The sequence below is a fragment of the Palaemon carinicauda genome, chromosome 26 (assembly GCF_036898095.1).
Source record: "Palaemon carinicauda isolate YSFRI2023 chromosome 26, ASM3689809v2, whole genome shotgun sequence".
NCBI lineage: Eukaryota > Metazoa > Arthropoda > Malacostraca > Decapoda > Palaemonidae > Palaemon > Palaemon carinicauda.
Genome location: NC_090750.1, coordinates 110001 through 127500, shown reverse-complemented (window position 1 = coordinate 127500; position 17500 = coordinate 110001). Strand labels below are relative to the sequence as shown.

At 38.3% G+C, this 17500-nt stretch overlaps 1 protein-coding gene across 1 annotated transcript in view; it reads right to left on the bottom strand.

Annotated features, from left to right (window-relative positions):
* The window catches only part of LOC137620101 (uncharacterized), a 21583-nt gene that overhangs the window by 16 nt on the left and 4067 nt on the right, over positions 1–17500 (bottom strand). The window contains exon 2 of the mRNA XM_068350373.1: positions 1–1287. This exon is cut by the window's left edge and continues 16 nt beyond it. Coding sequence (XP_068206474.1) covers positions 1045–1287 — 243 coding nt within the window. The 3' untranslated portion in view covers positions 1–1044. The remainder of the gene's footprint in view (positions 1288–17500) is intronic.

The window sequence follows — 17500 nt, the reverse complement described above, 5'->3', positions numbered from 1 at the left end:
TAATACTGGCTTTTTCATTGTATTTTGAGAATTAAGTTTAGATTTATATTTCTAATTTGTTGATCATCAATAAAGACGAGCATTGAAACTGACATTTGTCCATATTCACACTAATTAAAAATTGTCCATAATTTTATCGATCCGAATCTCTTCAGAATTTTAATTTTGTACTATATAATACTAGAGAAAGAGATAGTAAAACTTTGTTCTATTTAGCAAACACTTAGCAAGCTCTTCGAATACATATGAGGTAAAACTATTCCCTTGCAAACACTTCCAGAACATATGATCCAAATATATTATTTTACAAACAGTTCTAATGTAAACTGGATTACGAGCTTCCATTAAAAAACAATTCTAAGGAATTATAGGGAAAACGCTTCTTCAACAATACGTCAAAAATTTGCGTTATCAACGTTAGTTTAACCATCCTGCAAACGCATAATTTTCAATACTATATTTCTCTCTCCTAAATATTCCTCAACTGTAGGCAGTTACAATTTTTCTGTCACAAACAATACTCGTTGCAGATACAGTTCTGAAGTGTATTATGCTGCGCACTGCCTTCACAACTGTTTCCTACTCGTATTTTGTTATATTTTTTCTTCTAAACCTACTTCTAAAGAGGAGGCTGTTACACAATTCTTTTTCAATCACTTCTATAGAATAATTTGGTATATCTTTCTTCCACAATTACTTACCGGACGACAAAATTGTTTTTCCACAATTAGGGCAGTTCTATCAATTCACCTAATATCTGACATTTTCAGTTCTCGTTTTACTGGAACTTCAGACGCATTCTAGCATGGTTTGGTTCCAAATTTATTTTCCTGACTCTTTTTTTAGCTGAGTTTGGATAAAACTTACTTGCTGGATTATTGACTTTAGAGAACTTTCAGAAAGGTAATCTCTTATTATTTAAAATCACCACATAAACACCTTCAACACTTTTCATTCACAGACACTTCTTGGGATGGAATTCATACTTGCAAGTTCCTTAATTCGTTCCGACAAGGCCCAATAAAGTCCCCAGAATATCCAACATCACACAACCACAGCATCCTCATACTCTCCCCATCTGTTCTTCTCCTTTACGACAGTGGTTGAAACAGGTCCTGGATTATCTGTCGAAGACGAGAAGAACGACAGCAAAACATCGGCACTGACTGATGTGTCGACTGGGTGAGGATGACGGTGATGAGGTCGATTTCGACGACGGGGACGAAGGCGGTGGAGGTTCGTCCCCACCAGCAGGATGATGATGGCGGCGTAGAAGATGACGATGACCTGGAAGATAAGGAATATAAGTATCCCAATAAAGCCCAGTGCAGTTATGTTGAGAAATTCTATCAGCATATGAAATTATCTATTATTATTATTATTATTATTATTATTATTATTATTATTATTAATACTTTTATCTTCAATATTATTATTATTATTATTATTATTATTATTATTATTATTATTATTATTATTATTATTATTATTATTATTACCGGCTAGACTACAACCGTTTTTTGAAAAAGCAGTAAGTTATAAGCCCAGGGGCCTCAACAGAAAAAATAGCTCAGTTAGGAAAGGAAGCAAGAGCAAATTAAATATTTTAAGAACACTTAACATTGAAATTAATATTTCCTATATAAACTATAAACACTTTCATAAAACAATAGGGAGAGAAATTGGGTAGCAGAGTGTGCCCAAATGTACCCTCAAGAATAATAACTCTAACCCAAGACAGTTGAAAACCATGGTACAGAATCTATGGCATTACCCAAGTTTAGAGAACAATGGTTTGATTTTGGAGTGTCCTTCTGCCATAAGAGCTGCTTACCGTAGCTAAAGAATCTTTCCTACCCTTACCTTGAGGAAAGTAAACACTAAGCAATTACAGTGCAAAGTAAACCCCTTTGCTGAAGAAGAATTGTTTAGTAATCTCAGTGTTGTCAGGTGTATGAGGACAAAGGAAAATCTGTAATGAATATGATAGACTTGTATGAGGACAGAGGAAAATCTGTAATGAATATGATAGACTTGTTCGGTGTATAGGTAGGCAAAGGAGAAGTGAACCATAACCAGAGAGGTATCCAATGTAATACTGACCTGCCAGTCAAAGGACCCCATAACTCGTTAGCTGCAGTTGTTGGCCTAACCACCTAATACCTACCTATGAGTATATACATTAATAAAAATTCGAGGAAAAGAATAAATTTTACAAGTCGTTTCCATATATTATGTTTACTAGTGAGGCTTGATGATACACTTAATATTCGGATTGTATAGTAGTTGCTGGAAAACTTTTCGCCTTGATAAGATTAATGTAAGTAATTTGCGTTAGCTAATTTCAATAATTTTACGAAGATAGAAATGCACAATTTGAATTTTACACTTGTTCAGTGTCTGGAAAGGCATGGAAATGGTCTTATAAATATTCACAGAAATATGAAACATATTTTATATTTGACACGGTACATATGTGGGAAAGTAATTTTTAAGCATCATTATCTGAACTTTAATTTAATAGTTTGCCAAAACTTGTTGTTCAAGGCCACCCTAGGGAGTTAGGAAATGATATCTGTTGTTCCTCAGGAAAATTTTCTTGGCCCATTACTTTTCATGCAATATATATGTGCACGTTGCAGAGGCAGATGGTGCTACTCTATTAGCATCAATTCCATATCTATAATATAGATTTGGGGTTGCTGAACACTTTAATATCGATACAGATAAATTAGCGCATGATACAAATTATTGTGAATTAAGTTAAATCCTAACAAAACTCAATTTATGGTTACGAGTAGGCCAAGGACAGTGACGTCACAGCATCCAAATATCTCTCTGTATCAATAATATTTCTTTAAATATAAAAGAAAAAATCCTCTAAAATTGTATGTGTTATTCTTGATTACAGGTTTACTTTTGAGAAACACATTCGGTCAGATTCTTCTCCATTACATATAAAAAGGCCCACTGCAAAAGCCTCAAGACTCTTGCTGATCCATCCACTCTGACGAAATTTTTTTTCTCCTAAATCATCCATTCGACCTTCTTTTGGAGTAATATTTCCATGTCTGGTATTTTGTTGCTGAGTCACATCATGGTGAAAAAAAAAAAAAACTTGCTTTCTTTTATATTAGTTATTCCATCCCTTCCATAGTAATAAGTATGTAGTTTGTTCTACGTGTCTTGCATTCTCTATAAAAAAAACTGAATTTTACACAGTATTCAAGGGGCTTTATTCTAGTTGCGACCAAATTGTGAAATGATCTTTTAATCAGGCGGGTGAAATTTGGTATTTCCGATTTTCAAACTTCCAGCGAATAGTTGTAAGTTAAACTGCTTTAAATTACTCTGTCTTCATGCTCCATAAAGAAAAGAAAATATCTGTGTCCTGTAGTTACTGATCTAAGGAAGTTTTATATTTTTTTTCATTACTTTTTATATGAAAATTCATAGCCTCCTTATATCAAATCTTCACTGGGATATTTTAGCAGTTGAACCCCTTTTGATTTTTTCAACTATATAGCGTAATGAAAGGCAATCGAAGGCAAGAAATATATGAATCTTATATAAGAACACCTGAAAGTATCTATACGAGAAGGACAGCAATATTAAACTTCATGAAGATAGTGAGAAAACTCCTATTAAGAAAGTAGTTAGGTAGAGGGACCACATCTCTCTTAAATTATTCAAGCCAAGCTTAGAGGTTTTTTAGAATTCAGAATACAAAAACTAAATTGATATTAATGGGGATTACAATAACAAGTTATTTATTGAATCAAAGTTACAAAATATATTAAAAAATATTAAGAGAAAGGGTAGAGATGTTAGACTTGAAAGGAATATGCCTAAACCTAAGATAATGTTCATTGAAAATGTAAACAAAAAAGAAATTAGTGTTATGAACAATCCTCTGGAGATTGTTAATGAATATACCTACCTAGGACAGACTGTAAGAGGTTCTCCAGGAGACGAAAACTAAATTAAAAGAAGCATACGAATAGGATGGAGAGCATTTGGTAAACAAGATGAGGTTATGAGAAGTAAAATATCACATTCTCAAAAATGAAAAGTATCCAATGATATGGTCCTACCAGTATCAACTTATGCATCAGAAACTTGGAGGCTTGCTAAAGCCTTAGAACAAGAGCTAGCTAGAACTCAAACAGCTATGGAAAGAGTAATGGTGTAAACAATACTAGGAGGCAGAAAAGGGCAAGATATATGCCAGAGCAAACTAGAATAGAGAATATTGTAACAAACTGTAAGAAAAAGGAATGGACATGGGCAGGACATAAAATGAGAATGAAAGACAGTAAATGGAAATGAAGAATATTAGAGTGGGTCTCTAGAGATTATAAAAGAAGCAGATGAAGGAAGTGCAGACGATGGATCGGCGAACTAAGTAAGTTTGTGGCCATGGACAAATATAGAAAGACCAAAATCGGAAACCAGTGGGAGGACATGTCTGAAACCTTTGTTCTGCAGTTGATTAGTAACGGATGATGATGATAAAGATATATATATATATATATATATATATATATATATATATATATATATATATATACATATATATATGTATATATATAAATATATATAAATTATATATGTATATATATATATATATATATATATATATATATATATATATATATATATATATAAAAGAGAGAGAGAGAGAGAGAGAGAGAGACATATTTTCGTTCACAGTAATTGATTAATCATAATTAGCTGTTAAGGAATGTGAATAATAACTCGAAATTAAGATTCTTGTAAACAGCAGGAATATAAATGTCTTTTTGGGCTCAGGCCATGTTGTCCTGATGGAAGTTCCTAAAGGGTAGCTTCCTAGGTATATTTGACTACAGTGATATTCCCAGAGAATTTTACCTTAAGGTATCCAGAATTCTAACTCCTGGAGCGAATATCCCTAATTAAATCTAACAGGGATAACGCATAATATCAGAGGATATATTCTTGACACGTCACACAGCTATCTTCATCCTGAACAGTATTAACGCTTCGAGGGGTTACAGTGACAAGAATCTGAAATAAGAATGAAAAGAGAGCCGTTCCCAAGGAATCTCTCCTATTCCTTTTCCAGTATGTATCTGACGAAGGCGGTAGCGCCATCTTCATTCCTTTTCGTGTAGCTCTATTACTCGGAGTTTTAACTTGTTTTCTCTCGTATTTTTGGATATTATTCAACATTATGATACTTTCTCCGGCCCCTTCTGTCTCTGGAAAGTTGAGTATTATCTTTACTTTGTATAAATGTAAGCTCTTGTCGTTTTGAATTAAATCAAAAGTGATTTTAACGTAAACAAGAGCTGTTGCCTACCGGAGGCATCCTGGATGCTGTCGCTCTCTATATATGGGTCATTTAGTTAGGCAGAGTGACGTAACCGGTTTTTACGCTTTAATAAATCTAGGTATTTAGCTCCTCTAGGAATTCTTAAATAATGCCGTTAGTTTTCAGTTCGGCGATTTAGGTAACCGATTTTTCCCTTCGCTAGGCTTAGTAGCCCGGGCGTCTGGCCCTAGTACTTTCATGCATGATATAAGTTTTCCGAGTGTTATGTTATTGAAGCAATAGGCAAATATTTTATACATGTAAGATATTGTTGAATTTTCTTTTCCAAGATTGTATACGAGAGAGTTTCGGTGATTTAGGTAATCGATTCTTACCGCACCTAGGCTAGTAGCCTATAGGGCTTTAGTATACTCTCGCACACATCCCCGGTTGTTCTTTTCTCCTGCGGAGAATAAGTTCAATCCCTTTCTCCCTCTGAGTAAGCCTTAGGCTTAGTCCTAGTGGTTCTATCTGAATAATATTCAGGTGAAAATATACTAGGATATGTCTGTCCTGATCCGATAACCAGAGTAACTGGTTTTTGAGGTTGGGGCAGAACATCAGAGTTTAAGTCTGTGGTCTGCGTCTTCCTAAAATAGAGAATGAGTTTCCTTTGCTAGGTTAGGTGCAGACACAGGAGGCTTTGCTTCCCTAGCCCACATCTGAAGGATTCTATAAGAGATGATTCCTTCTTCTAGTGGTCTAACAGACTGGCCTGTGTTGTTTTTCTCGGGCTGGAGAATGAGTTTTTTCCGTTGCCTGGCGAAATAACTACACCTAACTTGGTTCTGGTATGGAGGAGGATAGCAAGTATTGCCAAACTTCCTCCCTATAGACAAACTCTAGTTTAGAATGAGCTTTCCTAACTGCTGGGTGTGTCTCATACTAGAACGAAGTTTACAGGACCCTTATCCTGTTCCCCCCTCTCTTTCTTAGTGATGGCCTAGCCATCACATCTCTTGTCCGCAGTCCTACTTCTGTACCTAGTGTAGGTTAGGATGGGGGACCGGCTCAGTTCTCTGCCGGCCGGCAATAACGTGCCGGCTGGCAGAGACCTTTTTGTCTTCTGCAGAGTGAACCCCAGACCTCCCTTGGTCTCCCTTCCATATCTGCTGGTAGAGCCCGGCCGGCTATGGATATATTGGAAGCCTGAATGCTACATTCTCCCCTTCCATATGTTCACTCTTTCTGGATGAAGGTTGTATGGCATTGCCGCCTTATAACCTTACATCCATACTATTTCTCTTGCTAGTGTATTGTATTCCCAGCCCGGCTTACACAGCCGGCAGCCGGGTAGGTGGAGGTTCTCTGGTTCGTAGTCGCTGCCGGCCGGCATGGGTATCACTACCTTTGCCTGCCGGCAGTAGAAACACATCCCGAGATCTGCCGGCCACTACGATTAGTGGCCAGCGGTCGGGTGCTAGTGTTTTCAGTTGCTGTTGCCGGCCGGCACACATTTGCGACCAGTGAACTGCCGCCTATTAGTTAAAGGTAGCATACCTTTGAACTATACAGGGGTAAGTGACGGCACATGCCGGCAGGTACTGGCGCGTGCCAGCCGGCACGACAGCATGCGATGTACATTAGTTACTATATTGGTGGTGTAGTACACACTGCATTAATAAAGCTACAGTACAGAGTTTGTTGTAACACTAAAGTTCTTCCTACATATTTAATGTTATCTTGTACACCTTTTATTGAGACCGTACAATATATAGAAAGTAAGTTCTTTCTGTATTCATTCTATCCCGTATATTAAAACTTTATTTCAAGGTGTGAGCTACACCTTAACTTTCCGCTTAGGAAAATATATAAGGTATTCTAGATTAAAAATTAACCTTAGTTTTAATATCTTGGGAGGTTATAGCAATTGGCTTGGCAGGAAATACAAGTATGTGTCTTTCCTTCTTTCCTTTTTAGCTTTACTGTATAAGCTATATGTATCAACAATAAGTGAAAAGCCTTCACTTGATACTCATGGATTTTCTTCTCTTTACAGGAGGACCATCCGAAGTGCGGGAGTATGTTTTGCAATGTCCGCAGTAAGAACTTCTGTGGACATGAGTTATGCAGGAGGCACGCAGCATGCACAGTCTCCAAAAGTGATATCTGGTATTAGAACCCTCAGGTATGTATCATATATTCTAACCTGATTACCGAGGCGTTTGACACCCCTAAGTCGGTGGAGTCAAGGGATGCTGTTAGAGAAAAGTTACAAACCTGGGTGAGGAGTTTTCAGAAAAACACTTCAGGCCCCTACCTTGCAAACGAAAAGATTAGGGCCTACCTATTCCCTAAGGCATTGACTGATGCAGTCATCCCTCAGCCTCAAGAGGAGATACCAACCGTCCAGAATCCGGTAGATTCTGAACTCTCGGCCGCCCTTCAAGACATCCAATTGGACGATAGGATGTCAGAGGTGTCGGATTATACAGAGAAGGACCTTCTGGGAGAAGGTCAGGAGGAGGAGCTGACCCAGGCTCCAAAAATAGAAGAGGAAGAAATCGACGAGGTGTCGGTTACATCGGTTCCAGACCCAGAACCTGTTCCCTCTACATCGTCTGCTATCCCAGATGATCTGGAAAGGACTCTTTCTTCTATTGTTGAAATGATTCAACAAATACAAAAGAAAAATGATGAAAAGGAAGCTGCGATGAAACTGGAGATACGCAGACTCGCAGCATCACGTGGGCCCCAGAAGCGACTCAACGTGAAGGATCTTCCTTTTTGTTCGGATGCCAATCCTTGGAGGTATGCCGAACGCATTCTAATCACAACCGGGAAGATTATTATATCGAAAAAGTAGGGCTCAATTCCCCTGGAAAATGTGGAATTTTGGCTCAACAAAGACTCTTAACCGGACTGCTATGTCTGTCTTAGGAAGGAGCCAGCCTCAAAGGAGGAAACGGAGTCGAAGGAGGTCATAGTCCATGACCATAGTAAAGCACAGGCATTACTAGCAAACTCAATGAAAGAGATGGGCTTCACAAACTCAAAGGTGCCAGCTTTAACCCTGGAACGGTACGGTGGGTCGTCCGCGACCCCGAGCGTCAAAACAAAACAGGTTTTTCTCACGTGACTCACCCCCGTGACTGAATTTGTGGGTGATCGACCTGCAGTAGGTGTCTCTCCTACACGCTCTAGTAGTGTCCAAATGTGCATTGCTGTAGCTGTACTCCTTCCCCGATTTCTGAGACGCGTCGGGGTCGAGCGCGACCGAGTTTACCCTTCTAAGGTAATTTGCATAATTATCAAAGTTATTACGTATTATGAAATTGTCGTAGAATGGTGCAACTTGTATAGGTTATCAGTTGTGGAAAGTCTTGGTGGATTGTTTGGCTACCATGTGCATGATTTTTTTTTTTGTTAAAATGTCGTTCATCACCACGAGGACCATTTTACAGCGAGTGCCCCTTTTTCATTTTTTATCATTTTTTTGCCAAGTAATTTTTCCGTAAGATATTGCCAAATAGTGTCGTAAAACTTTTGCTTTTTTAGTGTTGGAAAGTGTGTCTAGATGATCTGGCTACGCATGCGTGACTTTGTTTTTGTCAGATGCGACGTAGTTATTGGTATATTGGGTATTTAACTGCGGTTGCCAACTTCTGTTTTTTTTTCAATATTTGTAAAAATTTACTACGTAGTAAGGAATTGCCGTTTATTATTGATTTTTTTTTTCATGTTTATGTGTTAGAAAGTGTGCCTTGATGGTTGGGCTAACACGTGCATGTCTTTTTTTTTATCTGAGATGCCGTATATTAGAATGTTGGGCATTTTACCGCGAGTGCCCCTTTTTCATTTTTTTTCATTTTTTTTTCCAAGTCATTTTTCCGTAAGATATTGCCAAATAGTGTCGTAAAACTTTTGCTTTTTTAGTGTTGGAAAGTGTGTCTAGATGATCTGGCTACCCATGCGTGACTTTGCTTTTGTCAGATACGACGTAGTTATTTGTATATTGGGTATTTAACTGCGGTTGCCAATTTCTGTTTTTTTTTCAATATTTGTAAAAATTTACTACGTAGTAAGGAATTGCTGTATATTATTGATTTTTTTTATGTTTATGTGTTAGAAAGTGTGCCTTGATGGTTGGGCTAACACGTGCATGTCTTTTTTTTTATCTGAGATGCCGTATATTAGAATGTTGGGCATTTTTCCGTGAGTGCCCCTTTTTATTTGTTTTACATTTTTTTGCTTAGTCATGTTACCGTAAGGAATTGACAAGTAGTGTCGCAAAACTTATATTTTTATAGTGTTGGAAAGTGTTTCTAGACTATCTGGCTACCCATGCCTATTTTTTTTTAGCCAGATATAGCGTATATATAGGTATGTGTTCGATTTTCCTGTGATTGCCATTTTTTCGTTTTTTCCCATTTCTTTCAAAATTACTATGTACTAAGGAACTATCACAGAGTAATGATTCATTTAGATGTTTATTGGTCAGAAAATGTGCCTTGATGGTTTACCTAGCACGTGGCTGAAATTTTTTTTTCTGAAATGCGTATAATAAAATGTTGGCCATTTTTCCGCGAGTGCCCCTTTTTATTTGTTTTTATTTTTTTACTTAGTCATGTTACCGCAAGGAATTGGCAAGAAGTGTCGCAAAACTTATATTTTTATAGTGTTGGAAAGTGTTTCTATATGATCTGGCTACCCAGGCCTATCTTTTTTTTTAGCCAGATATGGCGTATATATAGGTATGTGTTCGATTTTCCTGTGATTGCCATTTTTTCGTTTTTTCCCATTTCTTTCAAAATTACTACGTACTAAGGAACTATCACAGAGTAATGATTCATTTAGATGTTTATTTGTCGGAAAATGTGCCTTGATGGTTTGCCTAGTACGTGGCTGAAATTTTTTTTTTTAAATGCCGTATATTAGAATGTTGGCCATTTTTCCGCGAGTGCCCCTTTTTATTTGTTTTGCATTTTTTTGCTTAGTCATGTTACCGTAAGGAATTGGCAAGTAGTGTCGCAAAACTTATATTTTTATAGTGTTGGAAAGTGTTTCTAGATGATCTGGCTACCCATGCCTATCTTTATTTTCAGCCACATATGGCGTATATATAGGTATGTGTTCGATTTTCCTGCGATTGCCACTTTTTCGTTTTTTCCCATTTCTTTCAAAATTACTACGTACTAAGGAACTATAACAGAGTAATGATTCCTCTAGATGTTTATTTGTCGGAAAATTCTGTTTACTTCTTTTTTGATTGAATATCATCAAATTTTTTTAGCTAAAATATTATATTGTTTTACCTTTTTTTTCGATTTTATTTCCCTTCAAAAAAAATTTTTTGGGTCGAAATTTTAATTTTATAATCGTAAAATAATCGACAATTATCCAGCAACCGACCATACAATTTTTATGCATATCCAAGAATAATTACATTAGTAAATAACACCTTGAAATTGACATACCCTTCCTACATTTCAAGTGGCAGATTAGGGAGTCTGAGTCAGTGTGGTTGGCGGCCATTTTGTGGACATATCCGAAGCGTAAGTTGCCCTATCTATATATATTTTTGTTCCCTATAGAATTTGTGATATTTTGGTATATTTTTACCTGCATAAATATCATATTATATATTAAATATATGTATTTTTTTACGAAATTTCTAAGTACTCAAAAAATTACCATTAGATATGGCCCCTGATATAAATGTAATTTACAAAATAATGAAGATTTTTTTACATATTTCTATTTTAGGATCACATATGTTTATTCCCTAAAAAAATTAGCCACTTCCTATTTCATTTGGGTACCCAAAAAAATTCATGAAATTTGGACAAATTTTTTGGCCAAAAAAAGTTACCCTTTTTTTCTCATTTCAGATCTTCACCTCCATGGGTCTGACTTCATCCAAAATATATCAAGATGTGTCCTAAACATTCAAGAATCAATTCCTAAAAGGATTTGTGTATATATGTATAAACTTTTTTTTATGAATTTTTATGTAAGGTCTTTTTTTCTTTCTACTTAATTTTTTAAAATATTTATAATAAATAGTTTTTCTGCAGATGAGTAGTATTTCTCTTTACAGTTGTTTTAAGCATTCATTGAAGTTTTTTTTGGCAAAAGAAAAAAGGAGGTTACTGCAAAAACTGATTTTTCAAGAATTTTTTCTGGCGTCGGGGTCGTGCGCGTCCGAGTATACCCTTAAAGGGGTGTCCGAGGAGCGAACCTATCCAGGGTTAAGTAAGAAGCATCCCTCCTTTGTGGCCTCTCCAACCAGAGCCTTTCCCTTTATGGAAAAGGGATATAAGGCAGCCTTGAAGGCGGCGGAGGCAAGGAAACCATGCCTCTCCCTGAAGGAATGCACGCCGTTATCCCTGACCTTACCTTTGGACCAAAAAGGCTGGAAGGACGTTCACCTTACCTTCTCAGTCGGGAAGTTGGAAGCTGATATTGCCGAACGTCAGTTTGGTAAGGAACTTCCAAAGCGGTCGGAGTTTCTCTTGCGCAGAGAGCAGGAGACAAAAGTAAGACTTGCGGCATCGATGTCGTTGCAAACGACTTTTAATAACGATGGCAAGTGACCTCAAGAAACAGAACACGTTCATGGTATTGGCCAAAACCCACCTGGCCACAGTTACGAAGGATTTCTATAGCTTTATTAAAGCTAGGAGGGCCTGTAGAGAGTTCTTGTTCGCCTCGGCTGCGGTGAGGCACGAACCGAGGAGACTGATTTCGTCTTGTATATGGGGTAAAGACCTCTTTCCCAACGAAGTAGTTAAAGAGGTAGTATACAAAGCTGCCACGGAGAATGGGAACCTTTCCAAAAGTTGGAGCTTAAACCTTAAGAGAAAGTCTTCTCCGAATGAGGGTCCCCAACCCAAGAAGAAGACAAAAAGTCCTAGGCTATCCTCTCGGCTGGCTAAGCCCTACCGACGGCAACAACAGCAACTTCCTGTGACCGCGGTGCCTCATATAGTGGCACAACCTCCAACCACGTACCAGTTAGTACCTCAACAAGTGGCGACACAGTCGCCAGTTTTTAACCCAGCTTTTGAAAGGCACACTTCTTCCTTTCAATCAAAAGCTAGAGGAACAGCCAGAGGTTCTTCTAGACGCCCTTCAAGGGGAAGGGGATTCAGGGGAGGATGTGGTCAAGGAGGCAAGACCTCAGGTCCACAACAGCAGAAGTGAGATGCTTCCAGTAGGAGGGAGACTACATCTATTTAGGGATCATTGGACCCTCGATCCCTGGGCCCACAGCCTAATAAAGAATGGACTAGGTTGGAGTTGGAATAGTCATCCACCTCCATTTCCTCAGTTCTTCCAACAATCTACCCCTGTTCTGGAAGAATATGTCCAAAAACTCTTAGTGAAAAGAGTAATTCGAAAAGTAAAGTCCATCAAGTTCCAAGGAAGGCTGTTTTGTGTTCAAAAAAAGGACTCAGAATCTCAGAGTCATTCCGGACTTGTCGCCACTCAACAAGTTCAGAGTGAACTACAAGTTCAGGATGCTAACACTTCAACAAATAAGGACTCTACTGCCCAAAAAAAGGGCATATACTGTCTCCATAGACTTGTCAGATGCTTATTGGCACGTTCCAATTAATCGTCACCTCTCCTCCTACCTGGGGCTCAAGTTACAAAGAAGACTTTACGCCTTCAGAACCATACCATTCGGGCTAAACATAGCCCCAAGGATTTTCAAGGAGCTTGCAAACGCAGCCGTCCATCAATTACGCTTAAAGAGAATCCAAGTAGTGGACTACTTGGACGACTGGCTGGTGTGGGCAGCATCCAGGACAGAATGCATGCAAGCCTCTAGGATGGTGATCCAGTTCCTGGAACATCTGGAATTCAAGATCAACATCAAAATGTCTCGACTATCTCCAGCTCAAAAATTTCAGTGGTTGGGATTCCATTGGAATTTGAAGTCACATCAGCTTTCCATTCCTGGGAAGAAGAGGAAAGAAATAGCAGGAGCTGTCAAGAGACTATTGAAATCCAAACGGATATCAAGACGCTAACAGGAGAGAGTGCTGGGCTCTCTGCAATTTGCTTCGATAACAGATTCAGTGTTGAGAGCACAGCTAAAGGATGCAACAGGAGTCTGGAGAAAATATGCATCAAACGAGTGAAGAGATCTGATATGACCACTACCAACTCGACTGCGAACACTTCTCAAGCCGTGGTCCAAAGCCTAGCAGGAAGCTTAGTCCAATCTTTTTAAGTCATTTCTCATCAACTTTCCAGAGGCCATGGCAGTACTTCTGACACTAAAGAAAGTTCTCCTCGCCACTCGTACCATGTAAGATTGGTTCTAGACAGCGAGGTGATAGTGAGATGCCTGAATCGACAAGGGTCGGGATCACCTCGAATCAACCAAGTGATGTTGGCCATATTCCGTTTGGCCGAAAGAAAGAAATGGCACCTGTCAGCAGTTCACATTCAATTGGTCTTCAATGTGACAGCGGACGCTCTATCCAGGTTCACACCGATAGAGTTAGAATGGTCCCTAGACGCAGGATCGTTCTCCCTTATCTTGAGTCAAGTCCCGGAACTGCAGATAGACCTCTTTGCGACAAAAGACAACAAGTAGAATGTGTCCCCGTACAAGGATCCGCTAGCGGAAGCAGTGGACACTATGTCCCTACACTGGAACAGATGGTCCAGGATTTACCTGCTCCCTCTGCACAACCTCCTTTGAAGGTCCTCAATATGAGATCCTTCAAATGGAAAGCGGCAATAGTGGCCCACAAATGGCCAATCAGCGTTTGGTTCCCTCTGGCATTGGAACTACGACTGAAGTTTGTACCGCTACCGGATCCAACCCTGACTCACTGAGTACAGAAGTCGACTGTCTTTGCTTCATCACAGAAAACCTGGAACCTGCATCTCATAATTTTCTCTCCCTAACGATGAGAGAAAAAAGCTGCGGGATATCAAGAGACAGTATAGACTTTTTGGAGAAATTTAAGTCCAAATCTACCAGAAGATGATATGAGTCATTATGGAAGAAGTGGGTATCTTTTGTCAAGGAGAAGAAACAAAAAAGATTTCTTGATTGACTTCTGTTTACTTTCTTCATTCACCTTCATGAGTAATGTTTAGCAGCCAACACAATATCAACGTGCAAGTCTTCCTTGACAAGACCGATACTGTATACCTTTCAGGTCGACCTTTCTAACGACAATTTTAATAAAATTCCGAAGGTTGGTGCTAAGCTTAGACCTTCAGAGCCTCTAAAACTCATTTCATGGGCACTAGATAAGGTTCCTCATTGGCATTAATATTGAATAATGAGGAGTGTGCTTTAAAGGATTTAACTCAAAAAGTTATATTTCTGTTTGCACTCGCTTTGTGGGCTATAGTTAATGTAATAGTGGCTCTCCTGAGAGAGGAAGGCCACGTTCAGTTCTTGAAAGGGGGAGAACTGAATCTGTTTCCAGACCCAACGTTTCTTGCCAGGAACAAGCTACACACCACCAGGTGGGGTCCCTAGAGAATTTGCCCTTTGAAGGAAGATGCATCTCTATGTCCAGTGGAGTGCCTAAAGGTCTATCTTCATAGAACTTCAGACCCTAAGGGAGGACAGCTGTTCAAAGGAGAAACCTCGGGTTCAAATTTATCTCTGAAAAAACTAAGGGCGAAACTCACCTATATTATTCGCAGAGCGGATCCAGACAGTACACGCGCAAGTCATAATCCGAGGAAAATTGCCTCTTCCATAAAATTTCTTTAATTATATGGACTTTGAACATCTTCGTTCGTACACCAGCTGGTAGTCATCCAAGGTGTTCTTTATGCACTATGCGAAGCAAGTGGAGCAACTCAAGAGGTCTGTGGTAGCAGCAGATAGAATTCTTAAACCTTCAGTTTAAATCTTCGAGGAACAGTGTAATTAATTTGGGACGATTAATTAAGAGGGTGGGTGTATAGTCACAGTCTGTTACTACACACTGAACGATAGGCCACTAACGTGTCCTTACGAACTGTTCCATTGACTTTGGTAAACTATATCATAATACGGACACTTGTGCCAAGCGTTTCTTACGCTAGTGTACATATACAGTAATACAGACTGTATCATTATTATTAATAATTTGATTGAAGTGGAAAATCTGTTTCCTGTTAGACGAAACAATATTTTTTGTTGACTGTTTTCTTTATCCTATAACGAATATCGTCCACGTTTTATAAATTTTATAAATGTTGAACTGATATGTATGTTTACTAAATTTTTAATAAACTGGTTCATAGTGAACCCTGCATCTTATTCGCCCACACTCATTTTATTAGAAATGTACTGAGCATTAAGAATAAAATATGGATAATTTTAACATGGAAAGTCTTTTAAGATTGCTCCTTTCTTCAAGCAAAAATCCACTCGCTTTATCCCTTCCTTAGGAAGGGTTAACGTTGTACCCTAAGGGGATGGTGGTAGAGATGCAAAATTTGTTCCTATACGGATACAACTGTTATCCAATAGTTTAATAAGAGTATATACCTTGGGGGATATGTCAGGAATTCATATTGACATTAGTCACTCTTATAAAAATTTTGCTTTATGATGTATAGGGCGAGACTACTATACAAGCTTGTCATTTTGTCATCCATAATTATTATGTACTCCTCGAGACTTTTTCCAGAGTCTAGTACGACTCTTCCCTGTAGGGGGCAGGAAGCACTAACATAGTTCATGCTTAGATGAAATGATTTGTGACGGTAACATCATAGGTCTCTAGGTCTAGACGGACCAGGAAAATACTTTCTTGAGGGTACGGCACCGGTTGAGAATCCACAGATACAGTAATGCTCTGGTAAACTTCCATCAGGACGACATAACCTGAGACCAAAAAATGGATTTTGAGTGAAGCAAAAAATCTATATTTGGGTGAGGTAGCCATGTCGTCCTGATGGACCCACCATTCCTTTTATTGTAAAAGGGCTTATTGACCACTCCCTATAATAAAGAGTCTGTAGCACCTCGTATATCGCTACGAGGAATGGAGATGGCGCTGCCGCCTTCGTCAGATACACACTGGAAAAGGAATAGGAGAGATTCCTTGGGAATGGCTCTCTTTTCATTCTTGTTTCAGATTCTTGTCACTGTAACCCCTCGAAGCGTTAATACTGTTCAGGGTGAAGATAGCTATGTGACGTGTCAAAAATACGTCCTCTGATATTATACGTTATCCCTATTAGATTTGATTAGGAATACTCGCTCCAGGAGTTAGAATTCGGGATACCTTAAGGTAAAATACTCTAGGAACATCACTGTAGTCAAATATACCCTAGGAAGCTACCCTTTAGTAACTTCCATCAAGACGACATGGCTACCTCACCCATCCGTTTTTTATTTCCTGTGATGGTTTTATAAATACATGTCGCATTTTCTGTTCACTAGAGTGAAAACTATGCCAAGTGAACTAGAGTGCACTTGAGGTTTACCACAGTAGGCCTTTTATATCGCTCGGATTTTTACCATTTGTTAACCAAAAAGAAGAGCGACACGCTTGAACACGTTCCGGGAAAAAAGAGTGTGAGATCATTTGAGACGTACCAGCTTTTGCGTTATTCCGGAGTTATTCAGGTATCTTTCTAGACACTCCTTCTCTCTCTCTCTCTCTCTCTCTCTCTCTCTCTCTCTCTCTCTCTCTCTCTCTCTCTCTCTCTCTCTCTCTTTCTCTCACACATAGACACAAAAATATATGCAATAATCAATAGTGGGTATTTTGATGAGCTCTGAAATATTGAGAAAACCAATCTCTGAAGAATACGCCCTCACCAATAAAAAATCCAAATATGCAGGATGCGGAGTCTTTAAACGTCACCTACTCATCCACTAGTAAAAGTAAAGGTATGGTATATTCTAAGTGATAGGAACAGATACCCATATATATATATATATATATATATATATATATATATATATATATATATATATATATATATATATATATATATATATATATATATATATATATATAAGAGAAGGGCGGGAAGATGGATAATTTTCTCGGGAAAATGGGTAGTGGCCACCGGTTGAAAGTTGCAAGTGTAAGTGTTGTAATGATTTAATATAAATGTTAGAACGGTGGTAGTGAGTTGTGTTTTGAAATTGTGCCGTAAACCCGGACAAGTAAAATCGAGAGATGTTTTTTTTTTTTTTTACTTTGGGTATTCTGAGTT